Genomic DNA, 25,742 nt, shown 5'->3' with positions numbered 1-25,742 from the left:
CTCCTGTTGTGGGGCATAGGCTCTAAGCACGTGACCTTCAGTAGCTGTGGCACGTAAGCTTAGCAGTTGTGGCGCAGAGGCATGGTTGCCCTGCAGCATGTGGGATCTTCCTAGACCAGGGATTGAACCTGTGTTCCCTGCAGTAGCAGGCAGATTCTTTACTGCTACACCACCAGGGATGTCCTAAGTAGAAACACCTGTAATGTAAAGACAGATACTGATCGACAGCATATGAAGTAGGAGTTTGTGGCTAACTCTAGTAAGCAGTATAGTGGTTCCCCACAAAATGTCCTGGGTCTAACTTCTGCAACCTGTAAATATGATACTTGATATGGGAAAGGTGAATTAAGGTTGCACATGAAAACAAGATTGCTAATCAGCTGACCTTCAAGCAGGGAGGTCATGCCAAGTGATCTAAGTGAGCCCAATGTGGTTTTTTTTTTAATTTATTTTGATTGGAGGATAAATATTTTATAATACTGTGTTGGTTTCTGCCATACATCAACATGAGTCAGCCATTGATATACATATGTCCTCTCCCTGTTGAACCTCTCTCCCATCTCTGACTCCATCCCACCCCTCTAGGTTGTCACAAAGCACTGGCTTTCAGCTCCCTGTGTCATACAGCAAATTTCCACTGGCTATCTCATCTTACATTTGGTAATGTGTATGTTTCAGTAAGTGGAAGAGGGAGTCAGAATTTTCAGAATGATAGGAAGTGAGAAAAAGAGTTAACCAGGTATTGCTGGCTTTGGAGATGGAAGGGGCCACAAGCCGAAGAATGTGGGTAACCTCTTGAGGCTGTCAAAAGCACAGAAATGGGTTCTCTGCTAGAGCTATTGTCCCAGTGACATCTGTGTTATTCTTCTCAGCTGCAGAACTCTTAAGATAAACTTGTATTGTTTTAAGCCACTAAATTTGTGCTAATTTGTTATGGCAGCAAATAGACAACTAATCTGTAAACACTTAATAGTGGTAAGGACCACTTACAGGTTATTGTTAGAAGCTTGAAAGAAAGTAGTATATATTAATGACAGAAGAAGTTACAAATGGAATGTGAAAATTATTAAAATTTAATCTCATAAATTTATTTCTTTTTAAAATTAATTTGTATTGCAGTATAGTTGTTTTCGGACTTCCCCAGTGGCTCAGTGCTCAAGAATCCGCCCGCCAATGCAGGGGACTCAGGTTTGATCCCTTGGTTGGGAAGATCCCCTGGAGAAGGAAATAGCAACCCACTGCAATATTTTTGCCTGGAAAATCCCATGGACAGAGGAGCCTGACAGGCTATAGTCTATGGGGTTGCAAAGAGTCGGACATGACTTAGTAGTTAAATGTCAACAACATGGTTGATTTACAATGTTGTGTTAGTTTCTACTGTACAGCAAAGTGAATCAATTGCACATATACATATATCTCCTCTTTTTTTTTTTAAATTTCCTTCTTGTTTAGATCACCACAGAGCACTGAATTAACCTCATAAGTTTAAATCATGATCTTGTTTAGAATAGATGCAAGTACAAAATATTAAATAAAAACCTTTGCATACTAAACATCTTTTTAATTCTTGCAGATTAAGTAACAATGTTAATCAAACAAAAATGATGTACGTTTGTGATGTAACTTAAGGAGTATAAAAGGGAGACATGCTGTGTGTGCTTAGTTGCTCAGTCATGTCCGACCCTCTGTGACCGCATGGACTATAGCCCACCAGGCTCCTCTGTCCTTGGGGATGCTCCAGGAAAGAATACTGGAATGGGTTGCCATGCCTTCCTCTAGGGGATCTTTCGAACCCAGGGATCGAAACCAGGTCTCCTGCACTGCAGGTAGATTCTTTTCCATCTGAGCCACCAGGGAAGCCCAAAAGGGAGATATGAAAAGTGTGAAAGTGAAAGTTGCTCAGTTGTATCCAACTCTGTCCATGGAATTCTCCAGGCCAGAATACTGGAGTGGGTAGTCTGTCTGTTCTCCAGCAGATCATCCCTTCCCAGGAATTGAACCAGGGTCTCCTGCACTGCAGGTGGATTCTTTACCAACTGAGCTATGAGGGAAGCCCAAAAGGGAGATATATATATTTTTAAATATGGTAATGAGATTATAAATATGCCACCACCTAGATTAATTAGATATTAACAATATAATAAAGTACCTTGAATCTGGTGGGTCGTGTTCTGTAGATCATGATCTTGGTGAAGAGATATTCCATATCCTTTGTATATTCTTCAGGTTCCTAAAATTCATAATGAAGTCTGTGTTTCTGTGTGTGTCTGTCTGTGTATGTAGAGTATGTGTTTTAACAAAATATGAATTATTTTCTCTGGTTTGAAGTTCCCAGGAGGATTTTTTTGCTGTTTTGGGGGATGGGTTTCTTACATAAGATAATGAATGACTATATATATATTTTGTAATTTAATATGAAACATGTGCAAATTGTATTTTGACTTTTTTTTAATTTTTATTTTTACTTTATTTTACTTTACAATACTGTATTGATTTTGCCATACATTGGCATGAATCCACTACGGGTATACATGAGTTCCCAAACATGAACCCCCCTCCCACCTCCCACCCCATATCATCTCTCTGGATCATCCCCGTGCACCAGCCCCAAGCATCCTGTATCCTGCATGGAACATAGACTGGTGATTCATTTCTTACATGATAGTGTACATGTTTCAATGCCATTCTCCCAAATCATCCCACCCTCTCTCTCTCCCTCAGAGTCCAAAAGTCTGTTCTGCACATCTGTGTCTCTTTTGCTGTCTCGCATACAGGGTCATCATTACCATCTTTCTAAGTTCCATATATATATGTGTTAGTATACAGTATTGGTGTTTTCTTTCTGGCTTACTTCACTCTGTATAATCGGCTCCAGTTTCATCCACCTCATTAGAACTGATTCACATGTATTCTTTTTAATGGCTGAGTAATACTCCATTGTGTGTATGTACCACAGCTTTCTTATCCATTCATCTGCTGATGGACATCTAGGTTGCTTCCATGTCCTGGATATTATAAACAGTGCTGCGATGAACATTGGGGTACACGTGTCTCTTTCAATTCTGGTTTCCTCGATGTGTATACCCAGCAGTGGGATTGCTGGGTTGTATGGCAGTTCTATTTGCAATTTTTTAAGGAATCTCCACACTGTTCTCCAAAGTGGCTGTCCTAGTTTGCATTCCCACCAACAGTGTAAGAGAGTTCCCTTTGCTCCACACCCTCTCCAGCATTTATTGCTTGTAGACTTTTGGATCGCAGCCATTCTGACTGGTGTGAAGTGGTACCTCATTGTGGTCTTGATTTGCATTTCTCTAATAATAAGTGATGTTGAGCATCTTTTCATGTGTTTGTTAGCCATCTGTATGTCTTCTTTGGAGAAATGTCTATTTAGTTCTTTGGCCCAGTTTTTGATTGGGTCGTTTATTTTTCTGGACTTGAGCTGCATAAATTTCTTGTATATTTTTGAGATTAGTTTGTCAGTTGTTTCATTTGCTATTATTTTCTCCCAATCAGAAGGCTGTCTTTTCACCTTACTTATATTTTCCTTTGTTGTGCAGAAGCTTTTAATTTTAATTAGATCCCATTTGTTTATTTTTGCTTTTATTTCCAGAATTCTGGGAGGTGGATCATAGAGGATTTATGTCGGAGAGTGTTTTGTCTATGTTCTCCTCTAGGAGTTTTATAGTTTCTGGTCTTATGTTTAGATCTTTAATCCATTTTGAGTTTATTTTTGTGTGTGGTGTTAGAAAGTGATCTAGTTTCATTCTTTTACAAGTGGTTGACTAGTTTTCCCAGCACCACTTGTTAAAGAGATTGTCTTTACTCCATTGTATATTCTTGCCTCCTTTGTCAAAGATAAGGTGTCCATATGTGTGTGGATTTATCTCTGGGCTTTCTATTTTGTTCCATTGATCTATATTTCTGTCTTTGTGCCAGTACCATACTGTCTTGATGACTGTGGCTTTGTAGTAGAGCCTGAAGTCAGGCAGGTTGATTCCTCCAGTTCCATTCTTCTTTCTCAAGATTTTGACTCTTAAAACAAATGCAAGCATTTTAACCGGTCTCTCATGAAGGTTGTCGTGGAAGAACAATCAGCAAATTGTCATTTCAGAAATGTTACTTCTCTTTGAAAGATGCTATTTTTGCCTTCCTCTGTCTTGTGGCTAACTACCACGCAAACTTCTTATCTCTACCAAGAGAATTTTGGGTCTCAATATCACAGAAAGTTCCTGGGATGTCAAAACTTCACTTGGCACATGCTTCAATAACTTTGCTGCCCCATTTGTACTTAACTTACAAAAGATGTTTTCAAATAGCTTAATATCTCAAAGTTAGACAGCAAGTCAGCTGTGCCATGACTGTTTTACAGTGTAGAAGAGTATGTCATATTTGGCATAGACATTAGTTTCTCTAGCTTGTGGGTGGTATTCTCCTTGAGATCAGAAATTGTCTTGGTTAATAAAACCACATTGCTAGATTGAGACTGAAGGAATCTATCGGTCAATCTCACTGTTGGCTTCTTGCATTATCTTTTTGAATTTAAATTTTCTAATCACCAATTGGATCCTTATCTGCTCTGCCTTCTTCCCTGGTTGTTGTGAAGCTCACATGATGTACTGTCTTGAAACTCATGTGAAATAACCTAAGGCATTGATTCCCAAGTAGTGTTTTCTCCACCCCTCTTCCCCTAAAAGGGAGTTACTTCATGATCAAGTTAATTTGTGCAATGATAGTACTGTATTCCACTTGCAGAGACTTACAATTTATATTGGCTTATAAAAGACTCTGGGTAGAAGAGGCAGTAAAGTTAGGTTTTGTTGACCATGACTCCCTTTTATCACAGAAAATACTATATACATCATGGAATGTTATTTGGAAAAATGTCTTCAGACATAAATTTACACATGTGGATACTGAGGCCTTATGAGAATAAAATTTCCAATTAAACCCTTTATTTGCTTCTTTACATGCTTCTTTATTTGCAGGTAGAGAACAGCAGAGGTTTGGTAAAATTTTTATTATACTTGGAGGGATTTAGGAAGAATTCTCAGCATCCTTAGTTTTATAAGTTTATTTTTTATTTAATTATTATTATTATTGTTATGATTACTACTAATATGTGCCATTTGATTCTAACTAGCCTGTTTCCAAAGTATTCATGGTAGCTGTAGTAGAAATCGGGCATGCTCTCATTTATTTTGAATATATACTTATGACTCGACAGAACTATATTTGCGTCCAAAATCATACTATAATAGGAACGTTTTGATGAGGTTCAAAAGTTCTGCCCATTTTACTCAGTTATGTATAATAGATGGTGATTGAATCCTGTGACATTTATCTATAGAACAAATTGTATGTAAAGTTTATATACTATATGAGACTGTAAATCAGCTACATGAATCAACTTCCCCTTGATTGCAAATTTTACCATAGTTACCTTTCTCAAGGGCCATTAGTTCCATTTGGATAGTATTGGCCAGCAGGTTGAAAGCCTGTTTTTGTATGCCACACTGCTTAGTCTTCATACTTTCTCTCTCTTTTTTTAAAATAAAAGTTTATTTATTTTTAATTGGTGGATAATTGCTTTACAATGTTGCGCTGGTTTCTGCAATACATCAACATGAATCCGTCATAGGTATACATATGTCCCTTCCCTCTTGAACCTCCCTCCCACCTCCCACCCCTCCGTGCTTTATGATATTTCCACAATGTAGCATTCCTTCCAGTATTATAGATAAGGAATCTGAACAGTTGTATTCTCCCGACACTAGTACTTGTTAGGAGAGCCACTGTTCTTCCAGTTACCTGAATCCAAGAATCACTTCTGATTATTCTCAATGTTCCAGATAGAGCCAGTAACTAAATGCTCTGGATTCTAATTCTTCTATACTTCTGATGTTTCATGCTTTCTTTCTTCATTGTTGCTGTGATCATTATAAGGCAGGAGCTGGGGTAGTTTCCTAGGTCACCCCCCTCCTATGTCTTTTCTAAAAACTGTCTGCATACCACAGCTGAAATACCTGACCATATCTGATTCTGATGCCATGCCATTGGCACAATGCTACCATTAAGAGAGCAGTGATACATTAGTGCTCTTCATGTAACTAGGGAAACTATACGTATTCATCCCTCTGTCAGAGAGAAGTACACTCTATTTATAATACTTCACCTAGAATTAAATGTTCGGTGTTTGATGTTACATATCCGGTGACCTATGTGTATGTCTCTTTAGGTAGCCATGACCTTGTCTCTGGGCTTCCCTGGTGGCTCAGATGATAAAGAATCCATCTACAATGCAGGAGACCTGAGTTCGATCCCTGGATTGGACAGAGCCCCTGGAGGAAGACATGGCAACCCACTCCAGCATTCTTGCCTGGAGAATTCCCTTGGACAGAAGAGCCTGGCGGGCTACAGTCTCTGGGGTCACAAAGAGGCAGAAACTGCTGAGCAACCAAGCACAGCACAGACCTTATTTCACGGAGAAGTACTTACCATCCTCCTTACTTCTTCCTTAAATGGATCTCATAAAAATCCTTAGATTTTTGTGCTACATGTTTCTGGTCTCATTTTTCTACAGATTTTAGTCTCAAAATTGCTGCATAAGAGAAGTGTTTAATTCTCTGGATGTCTTATAAAATCTTTCCTGAATAGTGGCAATTTTCAAGTTTTTAATACCTAGAAGCATACATTTCAGCCACTTTTACATTCAAGCACTTCACTCCTAGAGAGGAATTTTGTCTCTAGATGAGTTTTGTTTCCTTGGTGTTGTTTTATTTCTAAGATGGGATGATAGTGTGGTAATGATCATGATTTAGACTTTGTACACCGCTTGCCATGTGCCATGCGCTATTCGCAGTGCTTTGTACTCATTAACACAAGATGAAGACTGTTTTTAAAATTTTCCCAACATTGTTTTTTTCCCATCATTTTATATAGGAGATCGAACTAAAGTGTAGAACTGCCAAGCCTACCCAGTTACAAATATTTACCGTAATTATTTTCTTGATGTATTTCAGGTATTTATTGTTCATCTTTAAATCAGTTTGGTGAAATCTTATTGCAATCATTGTTTGAGCATGAAGAAACCAAGTTATAGGGGAACTATAACTTCATTACTCTTTGCTCTGGTGATTTTATAACCCATTAACATGCTAAAATCTAAAAGTGCTTGAAACCTCATTAGAATTTAACACGCAACGGAATTTCAAATTATACTTTATTCTCAAGAGGAGATTTATTACACCTTTGTATTTATAACATAGATGTTGCATTTTGAGTAGCCTAGGAAGGAAGCCAAAGAAATTTAAAATATCAGTGTGTGAATACAAACCTAGGAAAACTCTTCTCATAGATTTTGCTTTTCTTTAAGAAATGGGATTATTTTGTAAAAAGGTTTGCTGCTGCTGCTAAGTCACTTTAGTTGTGTCTGACTCTGTGCGACCCCATAGATGGCAGCCCACCAGGCTCCCCCGTCCCTGGGATTCTCCAGGCAAGAACGCTGGAGTGGGTTGCCATTTCCTTCTCCAGTGCATGAAAGTGAAAAGTGAAAGTGAATTTGCTCAGTTGTGTCCAACTCTGTGCCACCCCATGGCCTGCAGCACCAGGCTCCTCCGTCCATGGGATTTTCCAGGCAAGAGTACTGGAGTGGGGTGCCATTGCCTTCTCCATTTATCTAAGACTAAATCAACAGTTTTATCAGTATTCATATTTAAATTTACATATCAATGTTGAAAGTCTTTCTCTTCCTTTCAGTTCAGTTCAGTTGCTCAGTCGTGTCCGACTCTTTGTGACCCCATGAATCACAGCACGCCAGGCCTCCCTGTCCATCATCAACTCCCAGAGTTCACTCAGACTCACGTCCATCGAGTCAGTGATGCCATCCAGCCATCTCATCATCTGTCGTCCCCTTCTCCTCCTGCCCCCAATCCCTCCCAGCATCAAAGTCTTTTCCAATGAGACAACTCTTCACATGAGGTGGCCAAAGTACTGGAATTTCAGCTTTAGCATCACTCCTTCCAAAGAAATCCCAGGGCTGATCTCCTTCAGAATGGACTGGTTGGATCTCCTTGCAGTCCAAGGGACTCTCAGGAGTCTTCTCCAACACCACAGTTCAAAAACATCAATTCTTCGGTGCTCAGCACTCAGCCTATACAGTGTGTTTAATAAAATATAGAACGTTATTCTTGACATTAAAAACTTTTCCATCTTAAGTATAGTGAAAGTGTTGGTTGCTCAGTCATGTCCAACTCTTTGCAACCCCATGGAGTGTAGTCCGCCAGGCTCCTCTGTCCATGAGATTTCCCAGGCAAGAATACTGGAGTGGGTTGCCATTCCCTTCTCCAGGGGATCTTCCAGATGCATGGATCGAACCTGCATTGGAGGTAGATTCTTTACTGACTGAGCTGCCAGGGTCTGCTGTATTTAATATAGAACCCGGTTGATAGGTACACGCATACTTTGCACTCTGTGGAAGATCCAGGCTTGCCTATTTTACTTATACAGTTGCTTCCCTGCGGCTTTTCTTATCAAGCATTTTCAGATGCAGTGCAATAAATAATCTTCCTAACACTGTGATAATTACTAGCCTGGAAAAGATAAGAACTATAGTGAAAGGTAGAATACATATGATGCTTTTTTATTTTGCCCTTTAAAGTGAAATGTTTTAATATTTATATTTACATAGCTTACTTTAATCTCTTGTGTTTAATATTTTAGTTTTGTTAGTCTTTGTAGGTTACTATATCAAAAGTTTCATACAGCTGTTGGCTCATTTAGTCTATTTTCTTAACTAATTTACATAAATTACAAAAGAAAATGTAGAGAAGTTTGTTTCTTAGTATTTTGCATAAAATTCAGATGTCAAGTCTTCATTAAATATTTAATAAAATGTATAATTAAGCGTAGGTATCAAAATATTCTTTTTTTTATCAATTGTTTTCTTATAAAAGATGATATGGGGCTTTTATGGGTACTTAATGCTGCCATTCTAGCACAAAATAGCCATAGACAAAGAGCAAATAAATGAAATGGCCATGTTCCAATGACATATTAATTGCAAAACAAGAGGTAGCCTTGATTTGTTCTGAGGGCCGTAGTCTGCTGACCCCTAGTGTAAGATTCCAACTGAAACTGGAAGAGGAGATGCAGGAACTAACTGACCAAGCAAGGAGGACCAACTAAGCAAAGGTTTCATTGACCAGTTTTAGGTGTTAATAACCAAAGTGTGCTTTGGTTCCATTTCCTTGTGAAATATTTTACACCTGTCTTTAGTGCCTAAGGTATACTAGGTACTAAAATACTAGCTGTTTAAAAAAACAAATGAATGAACCGTTCTCAGCAGCTATTAACTGCTTAACATGCCAAATGTGAAGACATTTTAGTTGTTAAAAATGGCAGAAGTTTATAATAAATGTGTATTTTATTATAAAAAATTTATAATGTGATTATTGAAACATACACAGGAAATGCTGGGAAATGTAAAACCTCATGAATGTTTCCCTATGAATTAGAAAAGGCTGTTCTTACAAGACTGAGATAAAAGTTTTATATAAGGTTGTGGTTTTCTTTCTACAGAAAAATTTGACAGGTCCCCTCTGGAGCTTTTGTGGGTAGCAAGTGGGCCAGAGAAGTTTCAATTCTGTCCTTCTAACCTGGCTCTTAACTGAGGTGATTTAGCTTGAGAGTTTATTTTTTATGTCTCTGCATAATAATTTATATGAATAAAGGAAATAAGATAATCCTTCTTAAAAACAGTCATATGATAGTAAATTAATGAATGACGTAAATATGGTATGTGCATTTTAATTCTTTTGTTCTAACCTGTGTAGTGTTCCTTTGGGTATACTTATTAAGAGCATTAACTCTATTTGCCTTTTTTTAATCAAAGAATTTTAATAATGGCAAAATAGTAGTAAACTTTAAGCTAATTATGTCTGGGGGGAAGTACAGTTGACCAGACTATATAAGTCTGTTAGCCATGGCACTTCTCTGTATTTAGGAGCATACTTTCTGCTCTGGAAAAACACAACAGCTATATATGGTTAGTCTTAGAATTCCAAAATAGAAAATTATGCCAGTATCTAAGTTGGGAATATTTAAGTTATATTAACTCTTAAACTATTACACATAGCAAGTTTCTGTCTGGGAAATATAAGAGGTAACAATTTGTATTCCTTCCTTCCTTTATGGATCAGTTTTTGTTAAGTGCCTACTGTATGCCAGGCACCATGGATCTAAGGACAAGTGTAGTCTAAGTGCAAGAGAAAGAAAAAGTACCTGATTTTGGTGTCACCTTTGTATTTTAAATCGCTTTAGTATTAATAGATGCTTAGGGAAAAAAAAAAGAACATGATATAAAGTAGTATTTATTTTTAAACTTTTTTCCACAGTAGTATAAAGAGAATCATTGATAAAATATATATGAGCGTTAACTTCATTAAATGTTATATTTGATCAGGGCTCCCTTAGAACTCTCATTTGCACTTTAGAAAACTTCTGGTTGTAGATGAGACAGGTTCAGCAGTAGACAAGTTAGGATTTGTTGTCTCTCTTCTAAGATGAGAATTGGAGAAGCTAAATGAGATGCCAAAGGTCCCAATGTTTTCACAGCCCAGATCTTCACCTAGATTGTCGGTTCCTCCTCTTTACATTCTTTCTGATACTTTGCATTGACTCTTCCTCAGTTAATGACCTGACAGCTTTCTCATATGAAGGAAGTCGCTCAGAAAGAGAGTAAATAGGTCCCTTAAATTTTTTAGTAGCTTCTTTACCTACTATGATTCTTACTCTATACCATTCAAATACAACATCATTTTAAGGAAGACCCTCCATTTTAAAAAATGATTTCACAATATTTAGACACTTTTATCGCTAGAAAAGTATATTAGGGTCATCAAATCGTGTTTTTCCCCTTGTGTTTATGTTTTGGAGCTTGTGTAAGATTGCAGTTATAATGAGTTTTCGTACCTCAGTGATATAAGATAAAACATGACACAGTTTAATACGGGTAACTGTGGACTTGTGGTATAATCTGGATGGATAACTTCTGATGATTGCTTAAAAACTCTCGAATGATTCTAAAACATTCCTGGTTAATAGTTTTTGAAGGTACTGCAAATTTATTATTTTCTATTTCTCCGGCTATACTCAAGGGTAGTTGTAACCTTTTCCACTCACCCCAAGATATAGTACCTTTGTCCATTCTGCTCTTGAATAGCCAAATCCTTTTCTTCAGAAATTTTAGGTATTTTAGCTGCAGGTGATTTGTCTTACCTGAAAGATTATTGTGAGGAAGGGTGAGTAAACAGCAGATATTCTCTAGAAATAGTGATCTTGTTATCACATAAACATCTTCAGCTATAAGCAGTACATTTAGAGAAATATGTCAGATATATATGAACAGTTGGCGGCTCATGTTCTATTAATGTTGCATATTTTTATAGCATATTGGTTTTACTGTTGTTTTAAATTTACATAATTTTTTTTCACTTCAAAAATAAATAAAGCTTATGTTGTGAAACATTGTTTCCTATAGCATAGTTTCAATAAAGCATTGCTAGTTTATTCAGCACTCAGTGCTTACTTTTTATACATTATAATTGCAGATGTGCAGTTTACAATTCATCGTGTGTTGTTTGTATACTTCATACAATATGGTAATGAAAAAGCAGAGCTCATAATTGTCTTTAAATGTAGCTTAGCATTATTCATTAGATTTACTCTCAAGTTGTTTTTCTGTTTTCTCAAGCATTTTCTGAAATGCTTATAGGAAATAATAGAATCAAATATTTTAGTGAAAAATGCAAATATAGTGTCAGTTGAAGTTAGAAAGTTAAACCTCTTGTTGCAATAAGGTTTAAATCTTAAATCTTGTTGGATTTAAATCTTGTTGGAAAATTTAAATATTATATAGTATTTTTAATCATATTCTAATGACATGAGATTGTGTTTGGCTGTTTCTAAATTTCAACTCTCCTTTGGTATTTATCCATTCCACTGCTTGTTGTTCTTTTAGTCGCTCAGTTGTGTCCAACTCTTTCGTGCCCCAAGGACTGTAGCCTGCCAGGCTTCTCTATCCATGGGGATTCTCCACACAGGAATACTGGGGTTGGTTGCCATGTCCTTCACCAGGGGATCTTCCCCACTCAGATATAGAACCCACCTCTCCTGCTTTGGCAGACAGTTTCTTTACCACTGAGCAATCAGGGAAGCCCTTTCCACTCCTTAACCATGTAAAAAAGGTTCAGTACAGGTCACTAGAGTTGAATTTTCAGTTCTCTTTTTTCTAAAGTAGTATCTTAATCAGGTTTTCTGTAATATAGTGTTTCAAGAAATTATCTTAGTGAATTCAAACTTGGCCCCAATTATAGAGATCAGAGCTCTCAGACATAGGGAATACTTTTATAGTAGGAATTGCTTTTACAGATTGTGATTTTTAAATATTATATATACATACATATATATTAAAGTATATATGCTATGTAGATACTTCATATATAATATATACACATTTGTGTAATATATATGTGTGTGTATCAAATATATGGAACATCAGCACTTCACAGAGAAGAGTTCATGCAAAAAAGGAGGTATCCATTATAGATGGAGGTAGAGTGAGGGGTGGTTAATGAGAAGATTTATCATCTATAAAGATTTACACATATATGTATATATATATTTATATAATATGTTATATATTAATAGTATAATTAAAATTAATATATATTCTGTATAAAATATTACTGCAATTATACTATGATATTTTATATGCAGTAATAATATGATACTATTGGTTATCCATATAATTCTCTATCCTCTCTCTTTCTATTTAATAAACAATGGATAGCTCTTTTCTTCTGTGAAATCTATGTACAGTGCTGGTGTTCCATGTATTTGATGCAATAGAGACAGCTCTAAAATACACCATAGAAATAAAAGTGTCTCCAAAGTGAAGCTATGAGTTTCCTTAAGAATAAATACCATATGTTGCTCAATAATCATTTGCATTAACTGCTTTTATAACTCTATTTCAGGTTCTACTTATTTGAAGTCAGTCTCATTGGTAACTGAGTCCTTAAATTCAGAAAGAGTAGAGTATGGAATCATAGGAAAAAATGTTATTTTTGAAATTCAGATAGAACTAGATTTAATACACAGGACCATCACTTACTTGCGTTGTTAACTTTCATAAGATCCTTAATTTTTCTCCTCTGTAGAGATAAAATAATATTCATATCATATGGTTATTAAGTGACTAAATTAATTTAAAATACTTGGTAAAAGGGCATTCAAGAAATCTTCATTCAAATCCATAATTATCTTAAAAGGCTTCTTATACTTTTAAAATACCAATTTCTAACTTGTAGTAAAATATTTAATACTTGATTTTATACATATGTGGTCCAGGTGAATGATGAATTTGCCATACCATCTACTCTTCTAAGTATCACACAACTACGTTTTTTGTCTAAGAAGGTAGAATTGAAAAGCTATTGAGAAGTAGATCCAGTAGCGTGATAATTTGGAAGACAAAAAAGGAGCCGATTGCAGGACACAGGATGCTTGGGGCTGGTGCTCTGGGATGACCCAGAGAGATGGTATGGGGAGGGAGGGGGGAGGGGGCTTCAGGATTGGGAACACGTGTACACCCGTGGCGGATTCATGTTGATGTATGGTAAAACCAATACAGTATTGTAAAGTAAAATAAAGTTAAAAAAAAAGGAGCCAATTGAAAAGAAATCAGCCTGCTTCTCAACTTTTGTTCTGGGAGGAAGATGTGAATACTTCCGTCAAGGACATGAGAAGGAAAATGGTACATAAATACATTATAAAGGGTGCTGTAAGTGTTTTCATGCTTCAGAGATAAACAGATAATCATTTCCATATACAAGTTAAAAATACTATGGAAATAGTTTTTCATGGGAGATTAACAACTGAAGTCAGAAATGTTTGTGGTTGCTCATATGGAGGAGGCTTTGTTAGATGAATGTATTGTCTGGGCAAGAAGTAGTCACTAATTTGTGTGAGCTGTTGCTTTCAAAATTCAAAATCCTGTGCAGGGTGGCTCTGATTTCAGATAAAGTTGCCTATGTTAGTAGAATTATCATTTCTCTTTTTATTTTTGAATTATTTATGAGCAGGAATTTTTCTAATGGAAAAAATCTTCTCCCTGGCCTTGTTTATTATCAGAGTATAATGTTCCTGTACAGTTGCTTAGGTATTCATAACAAGCTTGTGGATCCCAAAAGGGATGGAAGAATTATTTCTGGTGGTCTTTGAATATGTAATTGCTGCCAGTTGAGAAAGCAAAATTCCAAATAAGTTGAAAGAGCTTTCACAAATAACACAACATAACTGCAAGGCATGAAGCTCAATATATAGTTTATATAATAGTACCACAAAATATTCAAGGACCTGTCCAACAAGGGTCTTCACAGAGGTATATATTAACCATCTGCTGGACGCTGTACTTGTTTTAATTTATTAAAACATTCTGGCTGTGCATTTGAAATTATGGCTGTTGAAAACATACACTTATAGCTTTTCTGTTTCGTTGTGAGCATTACCAAAAGCACCTAACAATAACGATAAAATCATGATCATCAAAAGGCAGAAAATTCTTCATCTTTGTTAAGATATATTGGAATAAAGTGGTTTTGAGATCTAGGCCAAGGACATCTAGTGGAATTTATTTACTCTTCTTAATAGTGTATTGGGGAAATACAATGTAAAAATCCAGACTTTGAAAACAGTATATAAGTGAACTACAAAATCCCTCTTTACTTTTCAGAAAAGTTTGATACAGTGTTCATTTAAATATGGAACATCTCATAATAGCTTTGCTTTATGGTTAGATTTAATTTTGTGCATCATTTTAGGAACATTTCTGATATTTTGACAAGGGATACGTTTGTATCTGATCTAGCTGAAATTCAGTCATAATTTACTAAAGCAAGTTTAGGGATGACCGGATTGCCTGTATTTTCAGGCCATTTCTATATCATTTACTTCTATTTTCATTTTTATCTGTCAACAGTTCAGAAAAGGTTTTTATAGTTAATTATTCTCTGTAGACTTAGGTTTCATACGAAGAGACCATCTACCCAATATCTCTCTTTCTACTCTTTTACTCACCTCATTAAAATATAAATTCTCTAATTTCCATTATTGAGTATTATTTTTCCATTATACAAACTAGAAGCTTGAATCAGTAAGTGAATTCTGTATATATTTTCTTCATTATGTATGTAAGACCCATATAGGTCTTGATTACACCACTTGAGTCAAGGTCCCTCTCACTTTATATCTAAAGATAATTACTATCTCTACCTCTCACCCAGTGGTTTTCAACCAGAGGGAATTTTGCCCCCAGAAAACATTTGGCAATATTTGGAGACAGGTGGAGTTGTTACAACTGAGGATGTGGTCCTATGGGCATGTAGTAAGTAGAGGCCATTGATAATGATAAACATCAGACAAAGCACAGGACATCACACCAGCATAACAATTTATCAGCCCAAAGTGACAGTAATGCTTAGATTAAGAAATGCTGCTCTAAGCCCTCTTCCATCATTCTTGCTCCAGATGACTCTTTTCAAAGTAGTACTCTCATTGAATAAATCACCTGAGGAGTCATTGTCCATGGGTATTGTCTTGAGTATATGATTTAAATTTTCGACCTTGGTTTCAAACTTGTACAACTAATATATCCCAACCCCCGGCTTTTGTTGTGATGGTGTCTTCCATAGAATACAGCATGAATTTTAGGCCCCCAGGGTCTTTTCAGCATTTTCCTTTCTTTGATTCTGGGAAATTGTACTCTCTGTACTTCTAAACTCCCAGCTCTCAAGTCTTAGAAGGCTTGGTTGACTTTTATGAGACAGTTGGTCCAATGAGGATGTGTCATTATCTGTATGTTACTTATAACCATTTATTTCCTCCTATCTACTATTATCTTTGGTTTAAAAAGGTTGTTTCTATCACTGAAATCCATTTTACAAAAATTATTTAATATGGAGTGGATGGACTTTTATATAAAACAGATGAAACCAAAGTTTCATTTACTTGAGCAGAATGAAACACTTCAGTTTCCTGATTTTCTGCTTATTTCCAAGCAAACTTTGAGCTATATATCTAAGAATATTAAGGTGTTAACTTTTTCTGTCTTATTCTTTAAATTTTTGATATATATTTCATCATAAAAATCTTTAGAGAATATACATTTTTTATAACAGGAACTACCTGTTAATAGATTTCTATATACCTCCTGGTTTTCTGTGTAGCACTTTGTATATACACAATGGATATTTAGTAAATGTGTCAATGGCCATGTCATAAAAAGTAGTGCTAGAAGCAGAGTAAACAGAAGACAGAATCTTACCTAGGTAGATTTGGGCTAAATAAATACATGGCTTTTCACTGAAAATTCACTAAAATGAACCATGATGTTGTTTAATTGCTAAGTCATGGCCGACTCTCTGTGACCTCATGAACTGCAGCACACCAGCTTTCCCCGTCCTTCACTAGATCTCAGAGTTTGCTCAAACTCAGGTCCATTGAGTCAGCCATGCTGTTCAGCCATCTCATCCTCTGCTGCCCTCTTCTCCTTTTGCTTTCAATCTTTCCCACATCAGGGTCTTTTACAATAAGTCAGCCAAAGTATTGGACCTTCAGCTTCAGCATCAGTCCTTCTGATGAATATTCAGGGTTGATTTCCTTTAGGATTGATTTGTTTGATCTTGCAGTCCAAGGAACTCTCGAGTCTTCTCCAGGACCATAGTCTGAAAGCATCAGTTCTTCGGTATTTAGCGTTCGTTATGGTCCAACTCTCACATTCATACATGACTACTGGAAAAACTATAGCTTTGGCTGTATGGACCTTTGTCAGCAAAGTGATGTCTTTGCTTTTCAATACGATGTCTAGGTTTGTCTAAAAGAACTAAAAACAGGGAATATACTCCATTCTGAAAGTTGGGAACCTCCTCATCTTTAAACTTCAAACTCATAGGAATACCTTCCTGATGTTATCCCATTTTGACCTGATTTTTTAAAAAATAGGATATAGAGATTTGTTACTTAGCTCCCATAAATTAATGTACTCCTCAGCAGTATACAAAAGGAAGAAAGTTTCCTGGGAACTTCCCAGTTATTGCAATTTGGTAGAGTAAGGGCTGGGTTCACTGTTAGGAAGTTGACCCTTGCACTTTGGAAATCCATTCCTCAATTTAGTAATGGGCTGTGTAGAACAGAAGGAAGAATTTACAGTTACGATTTTTTTTTTGACTTGTTTAATTTTTTTTGTGAAGATTAAATAAAACATGCAAGGAAGAGTCTCCTAAGTGCCCATCTCCTCCCTTCAGAAACCCAACTTTATCTTGCATAAGGAAGTTATGACCAACCTAGACAGCATATTAAAAAGCAGAGATATTACTTTGCCAACAAAGGTCCGTCTAGTCAGGGTTTTTCCAGTGGTCATGTATGGATGTGAGAGTTGAACTGTGAAGAAAGCTGAGTGCCAAAGAATTGATGCTTTTGAACTGTGGTGGTGCTGGAGAAGACTCTTGAGAGTCCCTTGGACTGCAAGGAGATCCAACCAGTCCATCCTAAAGGAGATCAGTCCTGAGTATTCATTGGAAGGACTGATGCTAAAGCTGAAACTCCAATACTTTGGCCACCTCATGCGAAGGGTTGACTCATTGGAAAAGACCCTGATGCTGGGAGGGATTGGGGGCAGGAGGAGAAGGGGACAACAGAGGATGAGATGGCTGGATGGCATCACCGACTCGATGGACAAGAGTTTGGGTGAACTCCAGGAGGTGGTGAGGGACAGGGAGGCCTGGCGTGCTGCAATTCATGGGGTCACAAAGAGTTGGACACGACTGAGCGACTGAACTGAAGAACATCATTTCCTAACTAACCATTTTGCTTGGAATGACCTCTCAGGCATAACTAAAGATTTTCTGAAAACTTTATTTAGAAGAGCCCTTTTCCCTCTCCCTCTCTCTCTCTCATATTTTTTCTTGATTGGAAAATATCCCATTATGCACTATTAATGAAAAATAATGAATTCTTTCCTTTCGAAACAGATTATTTCCAATGACCAAAATATTGTAGCTAATATTTTAACATTATCATAACTCCACTGTTATATTTTTATCACACCTAATGTCTGTCAAAAATTTGATCAGAGTAACTGATTTTCTGAGGACTGTTATAAGCTTGCTCTGGTTAGAATCTGAGATGATCTGAGGTAGACTGTAAATACTTACTTTTTAAACGTTTACTATTTATTTGATTGCATTCACATTCTTGTCCCAGGTCATACATCTTACATGAAACTAGGTCATCAACCTGGAAAGAATGGGTCCTGAGAGTTGGAATATTGATATATCAGAGATTCAGAATGACTGGAATGCTCAAACAGAAACACTGTGTATGTATTACTTGCTCAGTCATGTCCAACGCTTCATGATCCCATGGACTGTAGCCTGGTAGGTTCCTCTGTCCATGGAGTTTTCCAAGCAAGAATACTGGAGTGGGTTGCCATTTCCTTCTCCAGTGGATCTTCCCTACCCAGGGATCAAACCCAGGTCTCCCACACTGCAGGCAGGTTCTTTACCACCTGAGCCGCTAGGGAAGCCATGGAATTCCCACCTGATCTTTTACCATCTGTTCTGATTGTTTACCCCCAAATAATGAGTTTGGTAGTACTAATTAAAATTAGATGGACTGCTAAAACTTTGAATCCTTTCCTTTTGTGCTTTCACTCTTACGGCTTAGCTACCATTATTAAAGCAATATATACTAGTGTTTCTTGCTTATGAGTAAGCCTGAGAATAATTTGCACATAATACATTTAGTCATGAAGTAAAAATAATTATTTTCTGATGCCTTTAAATTGTTCACTCCTCTCCTTATATCTTGTTCCTTTCTTCCCTTTCACTAATCGTATTTCTAACCACAATAACTTACTGTTACACTGACCAATATGAAGAATAAAAGTTAAATCCCATTAGAAGCCAAATAACATAGAGTTTCAGCTGTTAAGCTGTGGGTTCATTTATTTGATTGTTGCTTACAAGATATTATCCTCATCTGTTACAAAGGCTTTCTAATATTTATGAGCTACCAATTTTACTTAATTTTTCATGATTGTTCTGTAAAGTCAGAGAAAATAGGGTCAGAAGAAATAGAATAGGGTCTATTAATTCACCATTAACTCATTTTTATACAGTTTCATCACATGATTTCATGTTATGATTTTTATATTGAGAAGATACTCAAAAGTGCATAGATGAGTAACTGGTAAACCTTAACCATCCTGTCACAATTACAGTTTCTATTCTAATATACTTAGTTGTTAAAAAAGATGGGACTAAAGTAAGTTTTATTCATTGGCTGCTGAGCATGACTTTATGATAATTATTCAAATTTATTTAAAAGTAATTTAAAAATTCGTGCATTTATAGTGATGAATTGTGTTGATTTTGATGTTATTTTTTATAAAAACTTTAAAGATTTTTCTGTGACTATCATGCTCTGTTGAAAATGTAGCAAATTTGGCTTTTTCTTAATTCTGTCCATTGCAGAATCCTACTAAGGTAGTATGTTATTTGCTTCTAACTTTCCTGTGTCCCTTCCAAGCTGGAACCTGGCCTGAGTTCTTCCTTTCTTTACTGTCTGTCTCCTTTTGTCTTTCTGTCACTAAGAACTCCCATGTTTTATGTTCTGGCCTAAATCTGGCATTCTTGCCAAGTTATTCCTTTGCCTTTTTGTCTTCTGGTTTCTCTTTACATTGGAAAACTTTTTTTTTTCTGATTACCATCTATGTGCAAGTCACAGATTAGCTCTAATTCAGGTTAGCAGGCTTTTCATTTAAACACACTTTTGATCCCCCTAACTATGGATTTGCTTTCTTAAAGTTTTACATTTCACTTTGGGAAGATAAACGGAAATGATGACCTTAGTCACTGATATTGTTTAGGGAGGTTGATATGCATTTTTACATACATAAAAGAATAGTTCCCTATTATTTTCCCATATAGCACCTAAGAATAGCAAAATAGCTTTAGTTGTAGTTGAAGAATAGAATTGCCTCAAATATTGCATAAATTTATTATCCCTTTAACTGAAATCTTTAACTTGATATCAGTCAATAACATAAATCCAAATTAAGAAAATTAATAACATTAGCTATAAAACTACTGGATAAGTAATGTTTAACATTTAGTAGATTTCTGTTATTTATTCTTTTTGAACATCCTACACATGCAGAGTCAATTTAATTATTCTGAGTTGCAATTATGAATTTTTGCCATTGATTAGTCTGTTTTAATTTGGAAATGTCAGTGCTTTATCTAGCAGTTTTCAAGAGTAAATTATGACCATTTTATGGGATTTCATCTTTACTATTTGTGATTATTTCCTTTATTACATTTCACAATTGGTTATTGTCAATGTTTTGGGAGCTATCAAATTTTATAAAGTGGAATACTTTAAAATATTAAATTTTCTAACTAGTTACTGCTGTTATGTAGGAAAACTCACATTGTTTTATGGATTGATCTTGTACCTGGCTACTTGCTATACGCTATTAACAGTTCTTTTATATTTTCAAATGATTGCTTTTTATGTTTAAAAGGCAAGATGGATTGTCTTACTTTCTAACATTTAATTACTTCATGTTTCTTTTTTTGTTATATTGATTAAGAAGCCCAATGCAGTGATACATTTTAGTAGTGATGCAATTTATCCTGTGCTTCCTCTAAGAGAAATTCTTAATATGATGAAACAGTGTTTCTTCTTCCCACTTATTTCCCGCCTTTTGATTTCTTACTCAGGGTTAGGTTTGAATAGTACTAAATGCCTTTTGGCATCTAATTAAAAATTCCTATTGTGTTTTTCATTTAATTTCATAACATGTTACATCAAAATAGATTCTCACATGATGAAAGCAAACTTGAAATCCTAGTATAAACAGTTTTTCTCCAGTGTATTGTGATGAGAGAACATTGTATCCATATTTTCACAGCTTTTAATTAACACAGTATTGTTCCCATATACTATTACTGTATAAATGTCATTTACTTCTGATAGTTTGTTTTCCTTATAGAGGACTCCCTTTCTTTTTAGAACTTCCTGCCAACTACAGCATGGTCATTTCTCTGGATCAAGTGTCCATATGATCTCTTTAGGCTGTGAATAACCATCTTTATTGCCAGTTCTTTAATGTAGGTGGGGATTGAGGACACAGGCCACCCTGTCGACTCCTTGGAATATAGTAAATGAAAGGTTAACCCCAAAGATTGGCCCAAGACCTTTTTCAGCTCCTGGAATTTATTCATCTTCGGCTGAAATCAACCGCACATTGTCATCTGCAGAGCCCTACCTTGTGCGTACTGGGATCTTTGGTTTTAGTTTCCAGTCTGATTCCATCTTTTCCTATTTCTCAGAAGTTCTCCAAAATTTCTAGTCTCTTCATAGCATTCTTCTTTATTGTCCAGTATCATCATTCTGTGTATCTGCATGTACGTGTGTGTACTTGCAGAGGGCGCTTAGTCCCACCGTCACTACCAGTACACCTTCGCAGAGATTTAAAATGAGGGGGGCACGTGCTGTCAGGCTACTAGCTTGATCCCACTTCTCAATGGTTTATTAAAATGAAAAATCCTTATAAAATAAAGCTTTGTTCTTCTGTTACATTGTAAAGTCATCATCCATTAGACAAGTTACTTCCTGCAATTAAAAAATAATCAGTTGATTTCATTTAAAATGTACTTACAACTTATAACAAAATTCCATTTTGAGGGGTAGGTTTGGGGAGGATGGTCCTCAGAGTCCACAGTGATAATTCTCATTATTCATAATTCCGTACTTGAAATCGCATCCTTTCCTGGCTGTTATCTTTCTCACATTATCTTCAAGTTTGTGGTAATTACACTTTCGTTGATTCACTAAGTTTATTTTTAATGAGCTTCTGAATTATTCTATTGGGTTACATGAAATAGATTAGCTATTTTCAGATGAATTGACATAACATCAATGAAGTTAAGTCGCTCAGTCGTGTCCGACTCTTTGCGACCCCATGGACTGTAGCCTACTACACTCTTCAGTCCATGGGATTTTCCAGGCAAGAGTACTGGAGTGGGTTGCCATTTCCTTCTCCAGAGGATCTTCCTGACCCAGGGATTGAACTGAGGTCTCCCGCACTGTACGCAGACGCTTTACCATCTGAGCCACCAGGGAAGTCCCAGAGTAAATGGTGATGACTATTCTTGATGCTGTCTTGCTAGTAGCAAAAAATAAATTTAATAGTTACTATACTTAAAGTAACAAAACTCTATTCTGTGTTTATTTACAGTTTTAAAAGATCATGTTTTAGTTTCAAAAACTGGAACTACTATTCTTTTGTAGCTTCCTAGGTGATGGCACCCCACTCCAGTACTCTTGCCTGGAAAATCCCATGGATGGAGGGACCTGGTGGGCTGCGTCCATGAGGTCTCGAAGAGTCGAACATGACTGAGCGACTTCACTTTCACTTTTCACTTTCATGCACTGGAGAAGGAAATGGCAACCCACTCCAGTGTTCTTGCCTGGAGAATCCCAGGGACGGGGAAGCCTGGTGGGCTGCCATCTATGGGATCGCACAGAGTCAGATACGACTGACGCGACTTAGCAGCAGCAGCTCCCTGTCCCACAATGAAAATAAGAGATTGTGTTTTAAATGCCATTTCAGATATTCACTTTCTGAGTGGCTCTTAAAAAAAGATGAGTAGCAGTTTTCTTGGTAAAGTGTGTTAAACAAGAGTGTTTAAGTGTTTCTTGTTTAAGTCAAATTTAGTCACAATTTTTTGGTTTTTATTAGTAAAAATGTTGTGAAATTTTTGGTGCCAGAGTAAACCTTTTACATATTTGTCTCTCAATTTGTCAAGCTGTTTTTCTAAAATGGAAAGAGCTGTACATAGTTAAAAAAAAAACCCCACAAATTCTATATTCCTTTAAAATTCCCACCCCATGGATTTTTGTAGTTGAATATGGATAGGGATTTCTTCCCATGTGTCCTAAGCATCATACAGCTTGGCGTACAATCCATATTTTAGAGTTTATCATTGTCATCACGTAGTACCTATGGCCTAGCATGTTGGGCAGTCCTCTGCTAAGAGCTATAAAACAGTTATTTTAAAAATATTCTTGGCTTCTTGTGGTTGATGTGAAAGTGGGTGTTTCTGGACAGAGCTCTAGTTACTCAGGATTCTGTCTCGTTTCTCTACAAACAAGTCAGTCCGTGTGAGTCTAACATAGTTTGCCTTTAGACTCATCTGAAATTTGAATCAACTCAAATATAGCCCATCTGTATTCAATATTCCTCTTCTATAACTTGATTTGTTGTATTTTATACACCCTAGGAATTAGCAACATAGCAAATGGCAGGAAATGGCCATTAATTATTTTGCTTAGAAGGATGGACAAATAAGTACTGAGAAGCTTACTGTCATTTCTTAGAGTGTTTAAATGTCAAGCATATTAAAATATAGCATTAATCTGTATACAATCTTCCCATAAATCTCTTTTTTTGGATTAATGAACCTATTATAAGCAAACAGACTAATGTTATGAGATATTGAAAACTCTACACTATTGGGGGAGGATTAATGTACACATAGTACTATATATAAAATAGATGAATAATAAGGACCTACTTACAGGACAGAGAAGATATATTCAAGATATTATTGACTATACTGCAAAATATATTCAGTATCTTGTTGTACTCTATAATGGGAAGAATCGGAAAAGAAATATATGTATACATATATATGTTTAACTAATCATTTTGCTGTACACCTGGAGCCAGCACAACATTGTACATTAAATGTATTTCAGCTTTTTTAATGATTAAATTTTTTTTAATTTTTGCAACAAAATTTTATTCAACAGCAAGGAGTAAAATAGAAACGCTTTATCTGTCTACTGATCTACTTATAAGTGTGAATGCATCTTTAGAAACATAAACATGACTGAGCGACTGAACAGAATTGAACTGAATTTAAAAAACAAACTGTATTAGACAAGTACCATGTATTACCATTTTGGAGAAGGCAATGGCACCCCACTCCAGTACTCTTGCCTGGAGAATCCCATGGATGGAGGAGCCTGGAAGGATGGAGGAGCCTGGAAGGCTGCAGTCAATGGGGTCGCTGAGTTGGTCACGACTGAGTGACTTCACTTTCACTTTTCACTTTCATGCATTGGAGAAGGAAATGACAAGCCACTCCAGTGTTCTTGCCTTGAGAATCCCAGGGACGTGGGGAGCCTGGTGGGCTGCTGTCTATGGGGCCGCACAGAGTCGGACACGACTGAAGCGACTTAGCAGCATGCAGTACCATTTATATCCATTTTAAATGAAAGGGCTTCCCTGATAGCTCAGTTGGTAAAGAATCTGCCTGCAATGCAGGAGACCCCAGTTCAATTCCTGGGTCAGAAGATCCCCTGGAGAAGGGATCGGCTACCCACTCCAGTGTTCTTGGGCTTCCTTTGTGACTCAGCTGGTAAAGAATCTGCCTGCAATGCTAAGTATTTAATAAACATCCAAACAATACTTTAAATATTGATTAAATATTTTAAATGAGAAACAAAAATTGCAGTGTACCTAGTCAAAACCAAGGGATTTTTTTTTACTCTTTGATTAAACAAATCTGTTTTGTTTCTCTCATAAAATATCCACTTTATCCCTTCTAAACATCACTGACTCGATGGACATGAGTTTGAGCAGGCTCCAGGAGTTGGTGATGGACAGGGAAGCCTGGCATGCTGCAGTCCATGGGGTCTCAAAGAGTCGGGTACAACTGAGCAACTGAACTGAGCTGAACTGAAACAGCACATTACTAGTTAAAAGCAAAAAGATAACATGCTATAAAGGAATATACAAGAAATTGTTACCTCAGAATGAACATAATGATTGTAAATCAGGATGTCCCCTCAGTACTGAATATCAAGATTACGAACATGATGAACAAGGCTTCTTCCTTAACAATTAGAAAAACCTCCCCAACCTCTCCTTTCTTGAAGACTTACTTTTAAAACTGAGGAATGCAATATCCAGAATGCCATCGTAAGCAAGAGTCTTAGGTTATCTCTCTGTTCTTATGTTTGTTTTGTCTTTGGCCTGCATTGATGAGAACTTATTTCCAAGTGAAATGCATGAATCCAAACGAAACAAACCTAAGCAGGCTAGATTTTTTTAGTGCATGTTTTCCTTGCATTTTTCAAGTCACAGAAAAAAAAGTATTTCATTCTGCAAGAGGGCTGTATTTCTTATAAGAATGATGTACGTAATGACTTGTAAGAACTTCCTGTCATTGAACTCGAGTTTACTTTTAAATGTCTTTTAATAATTCCTATCATGATTATCAATCATTTTTACTTTCAGGATTTAGTGTTCACTACACAAGTGTCTCTTGCTCTTCTCACTGAATGTGTGTATAAGCCAGACAGACATTTTCTCCCCTGCAACTACTGTTCCTCTCTGCTAGTATTTTAATTATTTATAGCTGTCAGGCACTTATTTGTCTTTTAAAGGTCTTCCAATCCCAATCAGAATGAATAAACAATTAAAAGGAAGAAAGGTTTTGTAGATTTTCTTTTCCTTTTGATTGTGTGTGTTCTATATAACACTTAAATTATTCTTTATGAAATTAGTACATCCAGGAAACCAGAGATTTATGCCTTAGGCTGGGTGAATG

At 36.3% G+C, this 25,742-nt stretch overlaps 1 protein-coding gene across 4 annotated transcripts in view; it reads left to right on the top strand.

The window, feature by feature from the left end:
- The window catches only part of CRPPA (CDP-L-ribitol pyrophosphorylase A), a 373,607-nt gene that overhangs the window by 325,525 nt on the left and 22,340 nt on the right, over positions 1 to 25,742 (top strand). For 2 of the 4 annotated variants that reach the window (XM_069587591.1, XM_069587590.1), the window contains exon 10: positions 6,240 to 6,487. The exons of the other annotated variants lie outside the window; for them this stretch is intronic. In XM_069587591.1, coding sequence (XP_069443692.1) covers positions 6,240 to 6,487 — 248 coding nt within the window. The remainder of the gene's footprint in view (positions 1 to 6,239; positions 6,488 to 25,742) is intronic. 4 annotated transcript variants of the gene reach the window in all.

The sequence above is a fragment of the Ovis canadensis genome, chromosome 4, assembly GCF_042477335.2.
Source record: "Ovis canadensis isolate MfBH-ARS-UI-01 breed Bighorn chromosome 4, ARS-UI_OviCan_v2, whole genome shotgun sequence".
Lineage (NCBI taxonomy): Eukaryota > Metazoa > Chordata > Mammalia > Artiodactyla > Bovidae > Ovis > Ovis canadensis.
This window is presented reverse-complemented; position numbering and strand designations above follow the sequence as displayed.